Source organism: Pseudorca crassidens, chromosome 11, assembly GCF_039906515.1.
Source record: "Pseudorca crassidens isolate mPseCra1 chromosome 11, mPseCra1.hap1, whole genome shotgun sequence".
NCBI classification, from domain to species: Eukaryota; Metazoa; Chordata; class Mammalia; order Artiodactyla; family Delphinidae; genus Pseudorca; species Pseudorca crassidens.
The window spans coordinates 6,540,146-6,559,583 of NC_090306.1; the positions used below are offsets into that span (position 1 = coordinate 6,540,146).

General features: G+C 55.4%; 3 protein-coding genes and 1 non-coding gene across 6 annotated transcripts in view; 1 reads left to right on the forward strand and 3 right to left on the reverse strand.

Annotated features, from left to right (window-relative positions):
• Window positions 1–3,452: 3,452 nt before the first annotated feature.
• On the reverse strand, window positions 3,453–8,111 carry PHB2 (prohibitin 2). The gene is made up of 8 exons (XM_067695600.1): window positions 7,843–8,111; window positions 7,596–7,680; window positions 7,209–7,288; window positions 6,158–6,342; window positions 5,618–5,747; window positions 5,412–5,515; window positions 4,920–4,997; window positions 3,453–4,558 (listed from the first exon to the last, which is right to left on the reverse strand). The coding sequence occupies exons 1-8, from the start codon at window positions 7,967–7,969 to the stop codon at window positions 4,478–4,480; spliced, it is 870 nt and encodes a 289-aa protein (XP_067551701.1). The 5' UTR covers window positions 7,970–8,111; the 3' UTR covers window positions 3,453–4,477.
• On the reverse strand, window positions 5,088–5,343 carry LOC137203079 (small nucleolar RNA U89). The gene has a single exon (XR_010932905.1). It is a non-coding gene; the product is annotated as a small nucleolar RNA U89 (small nucleolar RNA).
• A 115-nt stretch (window positions 8,112–8,226) lies between the features above and the next one.
• Window positions 8,227–14,149, forward strand: EMG1 (EMG1 N1-specific pseudouridine methyltransferase). Of its 2 annotated transcripts, XM_067695601.1 has the most exons (6): window positions 8,230–8,523; window positions 12,563–12,664; window positions 12,774–12,915; window positions 13,279–13,337; window positions 13,415–13,564; window positions 13,874–14,149. In XM_067695601.1, the coding sequence occupies exons 1-6, from the start codon at window positions 8,356–8,358 to the stop codon at window positions 13,985–13,987; spliced, it is 735 nt and encodes a 244-aa protein (XP_067551702.1). In that variant the 5' UTR covers window positions 8,230–8,355; the 3' UTR covers window positions 13,988–14,149. The 2 variants fall into 2 exon arrangements, with proteins under 2 accessions (XP_067551703.1, XP_067551702.1); XM_067695602.1 differs by lacking the exon at window positions 13,415–13,564 and having other exon boundaries at window positions 8,227–8,523.
• Window positions 14,150–14,366: 217 nt separating this feature from the next.
• The window catches only part of LPCAT3 (lysophosphatidylcholine acyltransferase 3), a 29,853-nt gene continuing 24,781 nt past the window's right edge, over window positions 14,367–19,438 (reverse strand). The window contains exons 5-13 of one of the 2 annotated variants that reach the window (XM_067695599.1): window positions 19,261–19,298; window positions 18,697–18,875; window positions 17,829–17,937; window positions 17,091–17,177; window positions 16,832–16,998; window positions 15,471–15,618; window positions 15,237–15,395; window positions 15,001–15,129; window positions 14,635–14,773 (exon numbers count right to left, since the gene is read on the reverse strand). In XM_067695599.1, coding sequence (XP_067551700.1) covers window positions 15,013–15,129; window positions 15,237–15,395; window positions 15,471–15,618; window positions 16,832–16,998; window positions 17,091–17,177; window positions 17,829–17,937; window positions 18,697–18,875; window positions 19,261–19,298 — 1,004 coding nt within the window. In that variant the 3' untranslated portion in view covers window positions 14,635–14,773; window positions 15,001–15,012. Of the gene's footprint in view, window positions 14,774–15,000; window positions 15,130–15,236; window positions 15,396–15,470; window positions 15,619–16,831; window positions 16,999–17,090; window positions 17,178–17,828; window positions 17,938–18,696; window positions 18,876–19,260; window positions 19,299–19,438 lie in introns of both variants that reach the window. The other variant, XM_067695598.1, reaches the window with a different exon arrangement.

The following is a 19,438-nucleotide window of genomic DNA, read 5'->3' on the forward strand; positions in this document are numbered from 1 at the left end:
ACTACATTCTCTGGCCCGGACTTCTACATCCAGAAGCTAAGAAGATGGATAACAACGGCCAGTTAACACAGGCCCAGGGCCAACCTCCCTCCCCCGGGCACCTGGTGTGCAAAGGAGCGCCACGCTCCTCCCTTTCTGGGGCTACTAAGAGCCCTTAGGCCCTTGGTCAGAGTTTCAGTTTTATTTTTGTCCGCTCTTCCTTCCCCTGGGTCCACAGTGGACAACAGCGATGATTCCTTCTTTGCGTTAAGGCTTCATGTTGATTATAATGCTAGTCTCCTGGGGAGCTGAGCCTGAGAGAGTCTGACTGGGGAAGGCCCGGCTCCCTGCTGCTGGGCCAGCTGAGGCTGGGTGGTCATTCACTCAGCATACACTTTGTTTATTGAGCGTCCCTGTGTCCCAGGCACTGGAGCAGTGCTGGGGCATGATGGTGAACCCGACAGTTCCTGTCCTGGTGGGAAGGCAGACCCAGAAACAGTCCACAAACATAGAATAAGTACAGACAAGAATTGAGAAGGACGCAAACAAAGGTGTGGGGGTGTTAGGGAGCGAGAAGGCAGAGCTGGGATTGGGCGACACAGCTCAGCTCCCAGGAGCTATCGCCCTCCAGGGGGTGCGTGGGTGGAGCATCACCTGTGGGCCTCAGGGCCCCTCTCCCAGCAACGCCCTTTCTATCCCAGCTTGAGCCACACAAAAGAAAGGCGGGTCCCATCCCCTCTCACCCGCCCTCGGGCTGACTGCCCGGCGGCTGGGACTTGGACTCTCCAGGGCTGTGAGGTGGGTCTAGGGGCAGCTCTGCCCGGCGGGGTGCCCGGCCCCTCTGGAGAGCAGAGCCAGGGCTGCAGGAGAGCAGCTCAGAACCTGAATCGGCCGGGTCAGTGCCGACGCTCCTGGCCAGCTTGGGACTCTTGGCAGGAGGGGGGGCACCCCAATACTAAAGGTGAGGACAGAGAGGCGCCCCTGGGGGACCCGCCTGCCCTCCACACAGGTGGGCACCAGGCAGGGGCACAACCCAGTCCCTGCTGAGCTGAGCCCTCTCTGCCCTCAGGCTCTCGGGCAGGGGCCTGGGGGAAGGGGCTAGCCGGGGGTGGGAGTGGCCGTGGGGCGAGGCCAAGGAGGAAGGCGAAGGGGGCGAAGACAACCCGTCCCTCTGTCCCTCCGACACCAGGCTCCCTGGTCTGGGCCCCGGGGCAGAGGAGGCAGGTAGGAGAGGAGAGACCACGGCCGAGGGCCCGAGGGTCGGGGCTTGCCGGGGTGACCAGGCCTCAGAGGAGGCGCCTGCGGCTGGCGCTGGGAGGGAAGGGGTTAAGGCAGCGGGGGGTGCAGCCTATGGCTGGAGGACACACCTGTGCGCAGGGGCGGCGGGCGGGGCCCAGGTAGGAGCCTGCGCTGCCCGGCAGGCGAGAAGGAAGGAGGAAGAGTGGAGGCCAGGGCGGCTTCTAGGCCTTGACTCCCGAGCCTCGATTCCTCCTCCTCTCCACGGCCCTCGCCCCCTGGGGGGCAGGCGGCCTGGTGGCAGGTAAAGGCGGGCGGGAGAGGGATCCTGGGGCTGAGTGAGGGACTGCTGGGGTGGGGGGGGTGCTGAGGGTGGTGAGCTGGTGCCTGGGGGGCAGGGAGAGGCTGGCGGGGCGGGGAGGGGGCTCAGGGCGGGGAAGAGATGGGCGGGGGGCTTCCGAAGCCTTGACCCGGCCTCAGTGGATCAGCAACCCGGGATGGGCCTGGTGACGGCTGCCGGGCTCACCCGGAAGTGTCCCCGGGGACACGGGCGGTGGGGGAGGGGAGCCAGGGCTCCGCAGCTCCACCGGGCGCCTGGGCGAGCACTGCCGGCCCGTCCGGGCGGTGGGGTGGGGGCCCCCGTCTTACCCAGCAGTGTTTGGGTGCTGGTTGAGAGTCTCTAATACTGCCGGGTAATGATGGAGGCCCCTGCCCCGTGCCAGCGACGCCCACCGCCCCGGGCCCCCAGCACCCAGCTGGCCGTGCCGCCCACTCCCGAGCCTCCCCCAGCCCTGGAGGCCCCTTCCTCTTGAGCAGAGGGTGCTGAGAAAGAGGTGGCCCTCGGTTGGCTGTTGGCTGGTTGCCCACGGAAGGGACACAATGGCCCCAGCCCCTCCCCCAACCCAGTGTGATTTGTCATCTGGAGGACCCAGAACCCACAGCTTGACCCTGCGCTGGGGATTGGCTCGCAGACTTTCAATAGACCTCAGCTGGCCTGCGGCCAGGGTCCTTGGAGCGACGGCCGGCTTCAGCCCTGACGCCTGTGGCCGGCTCTGGGTCCATCTTCCAGCACAGTGTTGGATGGTCTAATGCTGAAGCTCCTAACACTGTCTGGTAAAGATGGCCCCCGGCCGGCGCCCTCGGCAATGACCTTCACGGAGCCCTGAAGACCACGGAGGCCTCCAGACCAGCAACCTCTGACCTTTACCCTTGGGGAGGGGGGGTTAAGTCTCTAGGAAAGGTAAACAATGGGAGGAGACAAAATGGCTGCCTCGGAGACGCAGCGGGACTTGGGAACACGTTGGTTCTCTGGGCACCTCCATCCTCCTCCTGCCTCGGGAATGCGAAGGAAATAAAATGCGGATGGGACTCGGGCGGACTCGTTCTGCGCATTCACCTCTCACCTTGGGCTTCCAGTTCCTCAGGGCTGGGGCGGCCACATCTGCTTGGTCTCCCCGTCCCTTTCATGACAACCTGCAGAGCAGGGGACAGTTAATCTACTTTCTTCAAAAACCGAAGCAGCTGAAGGCGAACCCAGGCCCTCTGCCCTCTAACCCCACCACTAAGAATTCCAGGATTCCTACCTACACTTTCGCCCCGGCACGGCTGGGGTGGCACGTGGGCACAGCCAGCGGCCTCGTTTCTCTACCGCCCGACGACCCTCAGTGAGGGCGGCGCCGGGAAGGGACGAGGCGCCTGTCCCGTTGGGGGCCCAGGGCTGTGGGAGTGAAGAGCCCACCTCCAGAGGTCGAGCCCTGACTGAGAGACTGAAGTGTGGGTAGCCTGCAGCAGGCGACACGGTCCGCCAGCCGTCTGAACACGTAAACCCCCTGATGAGCACAAGTGGTCTCCCCACAGCTGCATGGAGCCCTGGTACCAAGGAAGCAGCTCCTGTTGGGGTCATCAGATTTTTGGTCTAGCTCAGCAAAGCCACAGCTGCTCCAGCCTTTAAAAAAGGAGATGTTGGTAAGCAAAGGGCTGATGCGGTTTAGGAGGGTGGGGTGGGGAGTGCAGCTGGCCTCGGACTCCAGGACTCGCAGTTCCCACCCTGGGTCCTGTTCTGGATCCGGCTCTGAGGGCTTCCAGGGTGAGAGCGGCAGGCCCCGGCTCTCCCTACCTGCCCCGGCCGGTGTCCTCGCGCCCCCTGCTGGAAGAGACGAAGAAGGACCCAGGAGTGCTCGGTGTGAGCGTGCGCATGCGTGCCTCCCCAGCCCAGTTCAGACACCAGAGGCTTTGACTTCGGATTAAGTAATAAACATTTATTGAGAATCTCTGGGGTGGTGGTTGTTGCTTCTGACCACGAGGGAGGAACCAACCCTGCAGGAAATCACACAGTCCCAACACCTCTGGCCGACACAGGGAGGAAAGTCACTCCCCTGAAAATGGTCAGTCTTTGTTCACCCGAGAAGGGCTGGGAGGACAGATGCAGAGGGACCATCACTTGACGGTGGGGGCGGGGTAGGGCCCCAAGCTGGCTCCTCAAAAACCGGGGAAGAAAAAGATCCACTTCCTCCCTGAGGGTGGAGTTCTTGTTCAGCAGTTCATTTCTTACCCTTGATGAGGCTGTCACTGTGGAAATGAGACAGACGGTGACATTATTGGGGGGGACGTACCTGTGAGAGGCAGAGCACCTCGGGCCACTCCCTCCTCAACTACCCTCCTCTCTGAATGTGTGGGTGGGGAGGTGAGAAAGGTGATGTGGTGGGGAAAAGGCAGGACCCCACAGAAACAAGGATGCACCATCAACTTACCTTCCCCTGTGGACGCCAGGTCACCAGATGAACAGGAAACACAGAACGACAAGAGAAAGGTACATGTGACTTGACAGTTTCATGCCCCACCCAACTCTAAACCCTCCTCCGCTCCCAAGGGAAAAAGACAAGCACGCTGGAAGCCTGGAATCTCAGGCTCTGGGAAGAAGACTTGCTCCCTGGCCACTGCCATTTCTCACCCCTGCTTTCCCAGCATCCTTCCGTGCCCCAGAGCAGCTCGCGAGGAAGAACAGCCAGTATCATCTTTTACCACTTTTCACTTAAAAACTTCACAATTAAAGTGCTTTTTACGTGAATAATCCCACTGGATCGCATAAAATCAATCCTGTGAGATTCAAGTTAGGAATTGTCAACCACCCACTTTTCTAAGTGGTTCAGAGACGTGGTGTTTTCAAGGGTCACACGAGTAAGCTGGTAACGGGCGCCAGAGCCCAGGTGGCCAGACTCCGGCCCTTGTTCTGTGTCAACACCCCACCTGAAGGCCATGCCTCTCACCGGGTGAAACTTTCATCCTGTAGGTTCAGCACAAGGTTGTCAGCAGTGAGAAAGACACGATTCTGTGATGTGGCGATCTACAGGGCAGAAAGTAAGACGGATGTTTGTACCAAGCAAAAAAGACCTTGATTCCTGCCCTTGCAATTCAGTAACCACTGGTGGAACACGTGTGGGTTACGAACAGCGAAGTGGTGATGTGACAGCCACGGTTTCTGCGCTCACACAAGGATCCAGAGCAGCGAGCAACTGTGATGCATTAGGTCCACAAGAGGCATGAACAAAAGGTCAGGGGCGCCCAGGGGACACCATTTTCGATGGGAGGAGGAGTGTCAGAGAAGCCAGTTTGAATAGAAATCCGAACACGCAAGACCCTAATTCCCTCATTTCAATGTGTAGAAACACCTTCCCCCCTCAAGGCGGCCTTGAGCTCACACTCACCGTCTTGGAGATGTTCTGGGCTGCCCGAATCTTGCGCAGCTTGATGTAGCCTGGGTTCTTGCCCAGAGCTTCTCCCAGGTGAGCAGGGTGGGGTTAAGGGTTCACACAAGGCCAGATCTCAGCTGGGGCTGCACCCTATGACTCGGCTCACTCAGCCGTCCTCTGGGCTGTCAGATCCAAGGTTGCGCTCAGGTGGCTCGTGCCCAGCCCTACTTTGCCCCTACCTGTAGGCCTCCCCGCAGGCAGCTGCCGGGAACAGGAGGCAGCAGCACAGATGGAGGCAAGGCCAGCAGTGCTATTGATCTGCCTTACAGCGAGGAGCCAGGCCTCAGGTGCCCCACTGAGACTTCAGATCCCACCCGGCACCCCAACCCCCCAGGGGTCAGAGAGCACGGTTCGCATTCGCCTTAGTCTCATCAGCCAGCCCACGGGGCCGGGTGGGAAGCAGAGTGTTCCAGGGGCTGGGCTGAGAGCTCTGCAGCAGAAGGATATCATCTTGGCGGCCTCAGCCTCACCCTCGGCCTGCACGATCTTCTGCCGCTGTTCCTGCTTCGCTTTTTCCACCAGGAACTGGGCCCGCTGGGCCTCCTGCTGGGCTGTGGCGGGAGAGAACCGGGGTCACAGAGGTAAGGTGTCAGGAACCCCGTCCCTCCTCCTGCTTCCTCAGAAACCCCTGCCTGACTCCCCTTGCGACTCACCCACTTGTTTAGCTTCTACAGCAGCTGTGTATTCTCGGCTAAAGCTCAGCTCAGTGATGGCTACGTCATCCAGTATGAGGCTGAAGTCCTTGGCCCTCTCTGTCAGCTCCCGTCGGATCAACAAGGACACCTGGTGGCCGGGGGGAGGAGAGAGGGGCGTTGAGGGGACTGGAGAACTGAAAGGAAGGCGTGCTTCTGTGATCGTCAGAATCCCAGATCTCCGGAGAACCGCAGAAAGTGCGCTAACCCCTTCTTAGTTCCTCGTTAGGCCAGTTGAGCTGGGAAGGACTTGGGTCACGCTGACTCCTCCACGCTGTACCAACCCCACACACACGCCTGGACCACTTTTCTCCCATGCAGCCCGACACTAACTGCTATCGAGCTCCAATCTTGGCTCTCCTTGTTTCCCACGGTGGCCATCTGCACAGCTTTTTGGGGGCAACGGACCTCGGGTCACTACCCTTTCCTAACACCCAGTGTGCTGGGCCTAGGAGGGAAATGCTGATGCTACGCAGATGGTGATGGGAGCCAGAGCCAGACCTGGGCCCGCTGGGTGATCAGCTGGGAGGCGTTGAACTTGGCCACCACGCTCTTGAGCACCTCGTTGACGATGGATGGCAACACGCGCTCCTCGTAATCCAGCCCCAGGCGCTGGTACATGCTGGGAAGCTCCGCGGCGTTGGGTCTGGACAGCACCCGCAGGGAGATGTTCACCATCTGCAGGTCTAAGCGTGAGGTTAGCAGTGGCTGGGCAAGGCCACGGGGGCCTCACCTGGCTTCCTAGCAAAGCCTCCCTCCCCAAGCATTTTCTCCTCTGGCTTCTCTCTTTACCCAGGGCAATGCCCTGTGGTCCGGAACTGCCCCGCGGGGAGAAGAGTGATTCGGCACAGACCAAATGCGTCCTTGTCCACTGTCAAGTCTTCTCTACCCACAACCCTCCTCCAGTAAAGCTGACCTTTCTTTTCGCTACTCTACTTTAGGCTCTGTTACACTGTACCATAATCCTGAACTAGACTGTAAGGACTTGAGAACAGAGATGGTGTTTTGTGAATCCTTGATTTCTTAGGGCCTAGGGTTTCGGGAATATTAAGCAACCTGCACTAAAAATCGTGCAAAACAGTACGTTACAGGTGAGCTACTTGCCTCATTGTGAACGTGTGTGTGTGTGTGTGTGTAAGGGTTGGTCTGGGGAATCTCAAAGGCACAGCTTCTGTGAATGGTCTAGGAGGGAACAGGTGCACCAGTGAAAAGTGCAGCCAAGTTTCCCCAGGACAGAGCGTACCAGTAGATTAATGAGTCAAAGAATTAAAAGAAAGGTTTTAAAACAAAGCTTTGTTCTAGGCAATGACTAAGACAAAGGACAAACAATGCTCTCACCGAGTTCACGTTAAGGGGGAGGAACAGTTGAAAAATGTACAAACACACAGCGTGTCCAGAATGTACTCCTTGAACTCCAGAAGCAGGTACCTTTATTTTAGCTTGTTTGCAAAGGTGGAAATGAAGGCCCAAGAGATCTGACACTCCCATCTTGCCGAGTCTCTGGCTAGGCTCCCTTGTTTACTGCCAGTGGCACCCCAGTGCCCAGACCTACCTTTGGAGCCTGTGGGGGAGGAAATTTTTCGGGGTCTGGCGCGAATGTCATAGATGATGGGGTACTGGAACCAGGGGATCCTGGAGGGGAGGGAACAGGGACAGGGATTAAGATACTACCGTTTCCCTAGTTTTGTCCGGTTTTCCTTCACCACGTGTTTCTTGGCCTGCTCCTCCTCTTAATGACCACGGTCAAAAAGAAATTCTTTTTCCTCCGGAGAACAACAGTATGTGCTCCTGAAGATGTGGCCAGCACGCACTGTTCTGGGAGATGGGGTGAGGAGAGTAAAGAGCGGCGCGGAATCCCGCTGAAAGTCCTCCCACAGCCATAGGTGGGCCGGCGTTCAAGGGTGAAGGGTCAGGGTCAGTCCGCTCTGCCCGCCATTACCTGAAGTGAAGGCCCTCGGCCAGAATGGTGTCCTGCTGCACACCTCCGATCCGATTAAAGAAAATGGCTCTGTGCCCTCCTTCCACTGCAGGGAGAGGGGTAGGGGTCAGCCCAGGCCGGGCTCAGAGTACGTGCCAGCCTCTGGTGGGGCGGGGTGAGGGGCTGGGTGAGCGCGGGGACCTGGCGGGGCTGGGCAGGGGTCCGGGAAGGTCGGGCGGAGTCCGGAGGGCAGGCTGAGGTTGCTCACCGGTGAACACCGACTCGCGGACGCCGTAGGCCACGGCGCCGGCCCCCAGCAGCAGCTTCAGCGCCGTGCCCATGCCCCGGGGCCCGGAGGGCAGCCGTCCCGCTAAGTCCTTCAAGTTCTGGGCCATGTTCGGTCCTGAGGCCGGCGGCACCAGTGGTCCGAAGGGGGTGCCGGCCCGCCTCTACAGCTCTCCAGTTTACGGATCGCACTCTCCACACGAGGGTCCGGCTCCAGGTGCTCGCGGGAGAAAGGGCACCGGAAGTGCGTTCCCTTCTAAACTCTCCCCCCAGCCTACGGCGGACCCGAGCTTGCGGCACAGGAAGCACGCCTTTGGAAGTTCCCTCCCCTTTCTGGAACCCTGCCCTCCCAGAGCGGCTTCGGGAGCATCTGCAGCCAGCCGTCGCCATTTCCGAGCGCCCACTTTCAAAATGGCAGACGGAAGGAAGCTTGCATTTGGGGCGAGAGCGAGGCCCTAGTTTAAGGACGTTACACAATTTCCGGTCCGGTTGCAAGATGGCAGCGCCCGGTGGTGGATTCCAACCTCGTGAGCGGCGCGCCGCGGAGCAGGAAGAGGACTGGGATGCTGTGACGCCCAAGCGGCCCCGACTCGGGGTGGGAAGCAAGATCGGAGGCCGTAGGCTCATTGTGGTGCTGGAAGGGGCCAGTCTGGAGACAGTCAAGGTAGTTTCGGACTAGGGGGTGAAGAGCTAGTAGTAGATCGATAGGATGGGAACAGGTTGGGTGAGGGTGATGGGCTCAGAGTGGATGGAGAAAGCGGAGACAGGTGAAACATGCTTTGGAGAAAGAGTGGCCTAATCGACTGTCTCTTCCTTTAACACGGGTCGGCAGTGCTCGTTTTCTTTGCCCTTGAATCCCATTGCAGCCGTCACATGCTTGCTTCCTGATTGATTTACTAGGATTCTATGGTAACCCTAACCCCATCCCCAACCCCCGAGTCGTCTAAGGGGAAGGGGTTTCGTCCATCGCGTCGTCCCGCTTTATCCCAAGACAAGCTTACTAGGTAGAGGGGAAAGGTAGTTACTGCAGCTCAGTCTTCCCACCCTTTTATTTGTAAGGACTTAATGTCTTAATACGTTGAAAGGTGTCTGTCACTCTCCTTTATATTATAATTATAATTTATATTATATTTATATTATAAATTTATATTATAAATATAATTATATTATAATTATAATAGATTTATAATCTGTACATTTCAAAACACTGCCTGGACCAGATTATCATTAATACTTTCACATCTTTATTTTTACTTATCATTGGACTCTTCTCCCGAAAAAATCCGGCAGTTCCCCGTCTTAAAAATTTGTGCAGTGTTCTCATTCTTTATGATATTGTTTCTCATACTGTTTAGAACTAAACTTGTTCAGTGAGTAGGGCCAGAAGAAATAGCACTGGTTTAGAAGCCAGACCCGGATTTTAATCTTGGTTCTTACACTAATTTCAAGTGTGTGATTTTGAGAAAACAAGTTTGTCCTTAGTTTGTAAAGCGGGGGTTAATACTTTGCAGGGGGACTGTAATGAAAGTGCTTTAATAGTACCTTGCCATAGTAATCCGAGTGCAATTCAGTTCCAGCTTTTCTTCCTCAACCACTATGGCACTTTATAAAGCTTGCAGTTTAGAAAACTGTTTTCTTTTTTCAAACGAGCAGCTCATCAGGTTTCCTTTCATTTTCTTCTATAATTGATATTTCTAACCTAATTATAGGTTCATATATTCATCTCTCACTTCATTGCCGCTGTCTCCCCAGGCTATTAATTCTGAGCATCACTTAACCACTTCATTTCTTCATATCTGTGGGGATGACAGTAGTACCTATTTTACTGGGCTGTTGGAAGGATTAAAGGAGTTAAGATGTGGAAAGGGTTTAGAATAATTTCTGTCACTTGGAAATAGTTGTTATTATTATTCTTGATTCAGGTTACTTATTAGGAAGTTGAAAAGGTTGTGGGCAAATTAAAGTTCCTAGAGCATGCTCCGGAATAAATTAGGCCAGTTGTCATTAATGGTACTCCAAGGGTGATGGACTCCACAGCTGGTTGAAATCTTCCATACTGTTAGCTTTTGTCTTCCTTGTGCTGATACCTCTTGCTTCTGCAAGCCTCATCTGGGCCTGCACTCTCCATTTATTCTTTTTCAATTTTTAAAAATTGTTTATTTTTTATTAGAGTGTAATTGCTTTACAATGTTGTGTTTCTGCTGTACAATGAAGTGAATCAGCTATATGTATACGTATATCCCCCCCTTTAAAAAATTAATTAATTTGGTTGTGCTGGGTCTTAGTTGGGGCAGGCGGGCTCCTTAGTTGCGGCTCCAGGGCTCCTTAGTTGTGGCATGTGAACTCTTAGTTGCAGCATGCATGTGGGATCTAGTTCCCTGACCAGGGATCGAACCCTGTGTTGGGAGCACAGGTTCTTATCCACTGCACCACCAGGGAAGTCACTCCATTTATTCTTTGTACTCCAACCTCACTGGCCTTCTTTGAGCTCTTTGAAAGCACTACGTTCTCTTATACCTTAAGGTCATTGCAGATAATGTTGTTTAACTGCAAGCACCCTTTACTCGACTCTTTGCTTTATTAATTCCTACTTAATGTTGATTCATTTAACGATTATTGAGCCTATTAGGCTACTCATTCTTCAGTTATTAGGTTAAATGTTACTTTCCCACAGAAATGACTCCCTTCCTGGTATAAATCAGGTCCTCATAATTCTTTAGTGAACCGTTTAGTTTTCCTTCGTAATGTTTATCACAATTCGCATTAAGTACTCATGTGCTTGTTTAGTTTGTCTCTTCCACTAGAAGGCTATAATGAGGACAGAGAATAAGGTTTTAAAAATTCATGTATCTCCAGTGCCTATTACAGAATTACACATGGTATTCATTCTCTGATTATTCTAGTTAGTGGTTTTCAAGCTTATTAACCACAGCCCACAATAAAAAAAATTACATCGTGAGCCAGTATGCGCACTTAATTATACGAAGCCGAAAGTTCCATGAGGCTTTACTTACCATGACTATACTTGAAGTACTCTGAGGTTTTCTATTCTGTTCCATTAAGAGAACGAAAACCCTGGTTATAACTTACTAATGGGTCAAAACTAGATTCTTCTATTCAAGAGGTTCTTTTTCTTCTATAACTAAGAGTGTCCCATGGACTTAGTTCTTGGTCCTTTGTTTTACTCTCTGTGACATTCTTGTTATTTCAGTTACTCAGTTAATTTCAAAATCTATATGCCTCTTCCCCCAAACTTTTTGGAGTCATATCTCAAGATGTTGCCGGACATACAAATGTTGTGTTGATACATAAAAACTTGGCCTTTTAGAAACCTGTGTTTGTACTTACTGGTATGTTTTTATTTTTTTTAATTTATTTTTTTTAAGTCTTTTAATAGAGTACTTGGAAAGCTACGTATTTTTTTAAATAAATTTATTTATTTATCTTTGGCTGTGTTGTGTCTTCGTTTCTGTGCAAGGGCTTTCTCCAGTTGCAGCGAGCGGAGGCCACTCTTCATCGCGGTGCACGAGCCTCTCACTGTTGCGGCCTCTTGTTGCAGAGCACAGGCTCCAGACCCGCAGGCTCAGTAGTTGTGGCTCACGGGCCCAGTTGGTCCGCGGCATGTGGGATCCTCCCAGACCAGGGCTCGAACCTGTGTCGCCTGCATTAGCAGGAGGATTCTCAACCACTGCGCCACCAGGGAAGCCCTACTGGTATGTTTTTAAACTTCTTATTGACCACCCTATAATGCTCCTCAGGGCTCTGATTTGCAGTTGTTTCTTTTAGCGGTTGCTCACATGCCTTAAAATTGGAACCACCCCTCTTTGTTTTACTTATGAGAACGTTCCTTGGTTAAACTACCTCTTGCCTCATTAGAATTTTCACATTTCTTCCTGCTCAGACTTGCAGCTCTTTGTGCATGTTTGTTTTAAGCAACCTGAGGGTAGTGACCGCGTATGTTTTGCCCAGTGTCTACATAATGCTTTTGTGATAAACAAGCATTCAGTCTTGCTCATTAACCTCACTTCTGCCTGGTTCCAGAATCCCTCACTGGCTTTGCCTAATACCCATAGGTTTTAGAATTAAATCTAGTTTAGGGACTTCCCTGGTGGCACAGTGGTTAAGAATCTGCCTGCCAATGCAGGGGACATGGGTTCGAGTCCTGGTCCGGGAAGATCCCATGTGCCACGGAGCAACTAAGCCCGTGCACCACAACTACTGAGCCTGCGCTCCAGAGCCCGCGAGCCACAACTACTGAAGCCCACGCGCCTAGAGCCTATGCTCCGCAACAAGAGAAGCCGCCGCAGTGAGAAGCCGGCACACCGCAATGAAGAGCAGCCCCCGCTCGCTGCAACTAGAGAACACCTGTGCGCAGCAACAAAGACCCAGCGCAGCCAAAAATAAATAAATTTTAAAAAATTCAATGCAGTTTAGATCCTGTGGAATCACAGGCTGCACTCTTCCTCCCTTTTCCCTCCAAGACCAGTTATGGGATGGGGTGTGGGGGGAGGACGTGGCCACACAGTAATCCCCTGGACGGTTTTCAGGGCCGCACACCGTGTGTCTGATTTAGTAGGTCTGGAGTGGACATGAGAATGTGACTGTCTAACAGGTTTCCAGATGTTGCTGGTTGGGGACCACCTGAGAACCGCTGTTCCAGGTAAAAGCTTATGTTGCTCTTGACCTTGTTCCCTGTTCGTCAGGTGGGGAAGACGTATGAGCTGCTCAACTGTGACAAGCACAAGTCCATGTTGTTGAAGAACGGACGGGACCCTGGGGAAGTGAGACCAGACATAGCTCACCAGGTAACTCCAGGGACAGGGCTCAGGCCCCCGTGCCTCTGTATGGAAGGTAAGGCAGCTGCGTGTGACTTCTCTTCAGTCTTAACCGTGCCTTGGTCTCCGCCTCCCTCAGAGTTTACTGATGCTGATGGACAGTCCCCTGAACCGGGCTGGCTTGCTACAGGTTTATATCCACACGCAGAAGAATGTGCTGATTGAAGTGAACCCCCAGACTCGAATTCCCAGAACCTTTGACCGCTTCTGTGGCCTCATGGGTGAGATAGAAGCCTTAGGACTTAAACTTGGCAGTAGTGATGAAGCGAGAGGCAAAGGGATAAATTAAGTGTGGCATTTTTAAGTGGGGGAGGGGCACATGTGGCTGATTCCAGAACAGGGGGTCTGCGCTTTCTCCCCACGCACAGTGGGTACAGCCCGCGTGGGTTCCTGGCTGAGGAGCAGGGAGGGGGCCTGTCACCACACAACCAGTGATGTGCTCGACAGCTGCTTGGCCATGACGTTTCAGTCGTGTAGACACGCAGGGCGTGTGGAGCTCGCCTCACCTGAGGTTCTTCCTGGTTAAGTTACTGGGCATAGAGGCAGGCTCTCTGGCTAGCTCTGAACTCTTTTTTCTGCCCTAGTTCAGCTTTTACACAAACTCAGCGTTCGAGCAGCTGATGGCCCCCAGAAGCTCTTGAAGGTGAGGTGTTGACAGCTATTAGTTGGAGGTAGTGCTCTGGGAGTGTGTCTGGGGCTGATTTTTCTGTCTTTCTTTAGGTGATTAAGAATCCAGTGTCACATCACTTCCCGGTTGGGTGCATGAAAATCGGCACTTCTTTTTCCGCCCCGGTCATCGGCGATGTGCGGGAGCTGGTGCCCAGCGGCGACCCTGTTGTCTTTGTGGTGGGGGCCTTTGCCCACGGCAGGGTAAGGCCTGGGCTCAGCTCTTAGATTCTTCCCGGAGCTGAAGCTCAGGACAGAATCCCAGGAGCACTTAGTGTTTTGATGATCCTTGTCCTTATAAGTTGGGGACAGATGAAGCTTCCATTTCCTGCCCCCAGGGCGCATCCTTTGAGGAATGCTGGCATATGTGGCATGGTCAAAGCCAGGGCCGTCTCCGTCCTTTGCTCACACTGGTATTAAACAGCACTGGGAAATGGTAGTTTTCCTGCCCTAGACAAGGGCTGAACCTGTGACGGAGTGACAGAGCCAGCTGACTGACTGCTCTCTCCCCAGCTGGATGTGGAGTACACAGAGAAGATGGTGTCCATCAGCAACTACCCACTCTCTGCTGCCCTCACCTGTGCAAAGCTCACCACAGCCTTTGAAGAAGCGTGGGGCGTCATCTGACAGAAGCACCCTAACCTGACACAGAGACTGTGGACATTGCTTCCCCGCCCCGGTGCCCAGCTGACTGCCGCAAGACCCCCTTCCTGCACCGAGACCGGGGTTTGCGTGGGTCCGGGCTGTACACCTGCTATTTGTTTATCTTATAAACATTGTTCTTGCAAACCTAGTTGTGCTTTGGGGATTCCTAAGCTCAGCAGCCTCTGATGGTGTGACCTGGCGTAACCCCTCAGACTCAGGAAGACATATGAGGTTACAGTGTCTGCAGTTTGGCCCTGGGCTTCGCAGATGGGCTTTGTGCCCTAAAGGAGGGAGCCCTGATTTCAGCCATGGCAGATGTGGAGGGCTGTGTCTGAAAGAAGGCAGTCAGGAGCGCTAGAAGTGAAAAACAACACACTGAGGTGACTTTATCTGGTACAATCCTAGGTAGAAAAGTGGAGCAGGTGGGGCTGTGCCCCTCCCCTCCCCCCATGGGGGGGGCGGAGGTAGCGGCACATATACAATCATCATAATAAATTGGCAGAAGAAAACCACAACAGATTCCTGGCTAGAGGGGGAGAGATAAGGCAACGTGCATGGGGGAGCCCAGAGGGGAGACAACGGGCCCCTCTACTCCTCCCACGAGAGTCTCCCCTTTGGCCCCAGATGGAGACGTGGCCGGCAGCAGAGGCACAGCTGGGGGAGCCCCGTCTTCCCGCACCCTGGCTTCTGGTTCTCTGTGCTCTGGGACGAAGGAGTGCTGTGGAAAGGGAGGCGAGTCGTTTCTGCACCAGTCCTGCTCTGGGCCACCTGCAAGGGGAGAAGGCGGGCGGGCAGGTTGGTCTCGCCTCCTAGTCCCCGGTCTGCAGCCCTTCCAGCTCCCTCCGGTCGCGCCTCAGGGCAGTCAGTGCCCCATGCTGTGCTTCCTGGAAGGCAGGCCCCGTGAGGTTACCCCCGCATCTCCAGTACTACCCCTGCCCCAGTCTGTTGCTCTCTTCTGTAACCCGGTAGTTTCAGCTCAGCTGGAGGGATCTTACCAGGGAAATAGATTATTCCATTTTCTTTAACTTCTCTTTCCTCGGCACCAGTGCTTTGCGCACATAAGGCAATGTGAATAGTAGACTCAAGAAGAAGACGTGGCCAAGGAAATAGACGGATTTATACACCTGTGGAGGGATACAGGCCACCGCGGTAGACAGGGGGCCTGGATTCAGCCCCACTGCCTGAGGTTTCAGTGGCTCCCTCCCCTCCTGGCAGGCAGGCCCTCGTGTACCTTCAGCCATTTGTCCCACGTGAAGAGGCAGAAGGCAGTCATCGAGTAACCCATGAAGAGCCAGTGGATGGTCTGCTGCACCAGATAGTAGAGGGGCTGCAGGACCCTGACGGAGGCCAGGCTGCTCAGGGCTGGGCTGTCTTGAATCAGGCTGGCAGCCTGTGGAGGAAGGGGAGAGGGCTCAGCGCCTTACCCCTTCTCAGGCCCCTTTCATCCACCACCCTTAAGGTTTACCTGTCTTTCCACAATAACGATGAGGAATTCCATCTGAAAGCAGACCAGGTACCCTGAGTGGAGGCCGTGCCAGAGGGACAAGAACAGCAGTGAGAGGCCCTGGGACAGTTGTTTATTTCCAAGGAACTTGAGTCGTTTGAAGAAGTAACTAGAGAGAAGGGTGAGAAAGGATGAGACTCAGATCCATCCTGCCTCTGGGTTCTTGGAGCCCTTAGGGGTGCAGGGGTGGCGGCTGCTCCCACAGGGCCCCCTGGGGGAGGGGAGGCAGTGCCCTCCGATCACTTTATTTATTTATGGCTGCACTGGGTCTTCGTTGCTCCGCACGGGCTTTCTCTAGTTGCGGCGAGCGGGGGCTACTCTTACTTGCGGTGCGCGGGCTTCTCACTGCAGTGGCTTGTTGCGGAGCATGGGCTCTAGGCGCGCGGGCTTCAGTAGTTGTGGCTCGCGGGCTCTAGAGCGCAGGCTCAGTAGTTGTGGTGCACGGGCTTAGTTGCTCTGCGGCATGTGGGATCTTCCCAGAGCAGGGCTTGAACCCGTGTCCCCTGCATTGGCAGGCGGATTCTTAACCACTGCGCCACCAGGGAAGCCCTTCCGATCACTTTAGAATGAAAGGCAGTGAAGCTGACGAGTCACGGTTTAGACAGAAAATAGACGTAAGGCTCAGCTGGGGCCCCACCTGGTACGACGGGTAGTGACGGAGGGCCTGCCAGGCGCCTGGTGCCGAGGCTGCAGCGGTGAGCGGGGCAGGCCCTGCACCCACACTGCTGACAGTGCCCCCACGCGTGGGACTGAGGAAGTGTTTGTGAACATAAGGCTGGTGGCAGAAGTGGGGTGAAAACCCAGCACTTGAGGCCATGTATGCCTTGTTTCTGTCTTTCAAAAATGACAGGGATGGGACTTCCCTGTGGTACAGTGGTTAAGAATCCGCCTGCCAATGCAGGGGACACGGGTTCCAGCCCTGGTCCGGGAAGATCCCACATGCTGCGGAGCAACTAGGCCCATGCGCCACAACTACTGAGCCTGAGCTCTAGAGCCCGTGAGCCACAACTATTGAGCCCAGGTGTCACAGCTACCAAAGCCTGCGCGCCTAGTGCCCGTGCTCCGCAACAGGAGAAGCCACCGCAGTGAGAAGCCCGCGCACCACAACGAAGAGTAGCCCCTGCTCGCCGCAACTGGAGAAAGCCCGCGCAGCAACGAAGACCCAATGCAGCCAAAAAAAAAAAGACAGGGACGGTTTGGGGGGGTTGGGTTGGGGACAAAAGTGGGTGTGGCTGGGGGTGTGAGAGTGACTGATGGGGGGGCCCCCCGAAGTGGGGAAAGCTGGAGGAAGTGACGTGCGACCTCCCCGGCTGGGCGCTTACCGGGCCACCCAGGCGTTGGTGTTGATGTTGAAAGAGGCGATGGTGCCCGTGAAGCGGGGGTCTGTCTCAAAGAGCCACACCTTCATGTTGGCGCAGGTGTCCCACTTGGCCCTCCCGAGCTCGTCAAGGCCGTGGAAGCCCAGCCCCGTCAGGATGCACACGCCTTCCTGAGGGAGCCACGGCGTAAGCGACCCCGCCGCTCTGCGCCGCACCCAGCCTGCAGCTCGTCTCGCTGCGGCCCTGGGCCCTCTCTCCTTACCGTGACCAGCCAACAGGCGACGTATTTGTACAGCACAACCTTGCCCCAGACCAGCATGTACAGGCAGCGGAACCAGAAGCTGCGGTTCTTGACAGGAGAGAAGGCATGAGCATTAGGGACACCGCCAGGCCAGGAGGGGCCCCCGTGCTCCCCGTCCTCACACGTGTGGCTGACTACTACCCCGTGTCCCCCCGACAGTCTGCCTAACTGCTTTGCAAGAGGCCAAGGGGACCCAGCAGGGAGCCCCCTCGGAGACGCCCTCAGACAGTGCTGTCCTCAACTCCTCTCCTACAGAGCCGGGCACCTGGGACACTAGTGCTGGGGGACTTTCACATCCACGTTCGACGTCAGCTGAAGGAGACCAACCTCCCCAGAGCCGGGACGGAGCCTGAGCCAGCACTCCCCCTCCCTGGGTCCTGAGCTCCTAGAGCCCTGGTCTGCCTGGGCCGGAGGGGGGCTCGAGCCGCCTGGCTGTAAGAGGGCGAGCTCGAGCCGCTGGGGGAAGGTCAGGGGTGCTGAAGTGCACCTGGCACAGCCCTGTGCCCGCGAAGGTCGTTCAGTGCTGGCTGATGAACGGGTCCCGGCCCGGCTGGCATTGACACCAACTCTCAGATCTAGAGCAAAACCAACACGCGTTTGTAGGTGGTGTTACCCACTTCTCGGCTATCTACGGGCTCCTGGCCTGGCCACTGTCTATCTCTGGCGCAGTCGCACTGCTGCTGTTCAGGAAGCACTCACTTCGTAGTCGTCAGTGAGGAGATAGTCTTCTGTGATGTGCTGGCTGAGCAGGGTGTAGCCCACTAGGTAGACAAGGCCCAGACTCAGGCGCCTGAGAGCAGGTACGGTGCTGGAAAGGAACACGCAGGTCACCACGGGCGGAGGCCCCTCCCTTCGCCCTCCGACCTTCACGAGGGAGCAGCTTCCCAGAGTGAGCGCAGCCTTAGGGCCGGACATGAGGATGGAGTGTGCAGACCCTGCGAGTTCTGGGGTGGGGGTGGGGCAACGAGGGGGCGGGCTGGGGAATCTGGGGTGCTCGCCCTCGGGGGTCCCGTGGACCTCGAAGGCTCCCCCATGTGCTTGGGCTACATCGGGACTGAAAGCCCGATGCAGAGACGGGGAAGGACCGGTTTTGGATCTGCTCCCTCCTGTCCTGGCTGGATCAATGCTCAAACGCAGGCTGGACAAGTTCTCCACAAAGGGATTTTCCTGGTAACTTATCAATCTTCTACTGTGAGATATATTTATATATATAGATTTTGATATATTTAACAGTATTATTATTATTTTTTTAACAGTATTTTTAAACTGGGAAAGTGAGTGTTAAAGGCAGGGACGTGACTGGTTCAGGCAAAATCTATGGCATAAAAGTGAATTTTTATTGTTTGTACTACAGGGTCGGGAGGGATGGCGGGAAGTAACCCAAGCTGAAAAGGGCCCCCTTCCTGCAGCGAGCAGGCACGGAGCGCCCGTCACAGGCCCGTCACAGGCCGTGAGCCAGGCCCAGGCCAGAGAATGCAGCCGGCCGGCCTGCAGGAAGTCACTTCAGAAGTGGCTTTTTGTCGGGTGAGACGCCTACGCAGACGCCCTGACCGAAGGGGGCTGTTACCTGTTTGGTATCTTGCCTGGTAGGTCAGTCAGCTGTCCCTGCACCAGCTTCATGTAGTGGTTCATTGAGAACTGGGGTCCCACCAAGAAGGCCCCATAGAAGTAGGAGAAGCCAGCAACCTCCAGCAGGGAAGGGACACCCCGTATGGCGTATTTCTGTTGCTCAGAGGACAGGGATTTCTATGCCGAGAAGAGAACGAACGGTTCAGGACCCAAGAGCCAGTCTGAGGGCTCCCCACCCTCGTCCCCAGTGATCCAGGTTCTTCAAATAGAGCCTCTCTGAGGGGATGACAGCACGGAGAAGAGTCAGTGCTTCGGGGGTAATGGGCACGCGCAGGCGCAGCTCGGCCTAGGCCGGCTGCTGCTCTTCCCAATGCCTTGCTGGCCCTGATCTCTGGACTCTGAGCTAGAGCTGGACCCGGGCAATTAGACTTGTCGGTCCTTGATCAGTGCGGCCGGAAACGGCGACCACACGGGCGGGCATGAGGGCATGGGGATAACAACAGCCGTCCTCCTTCCCTCTGGTTAAACTCCTTCACGTCTCTGTGGAGGGAGGGGTACTTACTTGATCTTTCCCTCCGTCATAGTAGTCGATGACGAGACCTGAGCAGAGAGAGAAGGTGTGGGTGGAGAGGAGGGAGGGGACACGGGACATGGCCAGGAGCACACGGGGCAGGGCCCGGGGTAAGCCTAAGGTCTGAAGAGAGGAGCCTGGGTGTCAACGGGGAAGGCAGGGCCCCACC

Coding starts and splice junctions, on each gene's coding strand:
- PHB2 (XM_067695600.1), bottom strand. CDS start 7,969: ATGGCCCAGAACTTGAAGGACTTAGCGGGACGGCTGCCCTCCGGGCCC. Junction 5,516..5,617: donor TGTAGAAGCTAAACAAGTGG/GTGAGTCGCAAG, acceptor CTCCCGCCACAG/CCCAGCAGGAGGCCCAGCGG. Junction 4,559..4,919: donor CCCAGAACATCTCCAAGACG/GTGAGTGTGAGC, acceptor TCTGCCCTGTAG/ATCGCCACATCACAGAATCG.
- EMG1 (XM_067695601.1), top strand. CDS start 8,356: ATGGCAGCGCCCGGTGGTGGATTCCAACCTCGTGAGCGGCGCGCCGCG. Junction 12,916..13,278: donor CCGCTTCTGTGGCCTCATGG/GTGAGATAGAAG, acceptor TTTCTGCCCTAG/TTCAGCTTTTACACAAACTC. Junction 13,565..13,873: donor GGGCCTTTGCCCACGGCAGG/GTAAGGCCTGGG, acceptor CTCTCTCCCCAG/CTGGATGTGGAGTACACAGA.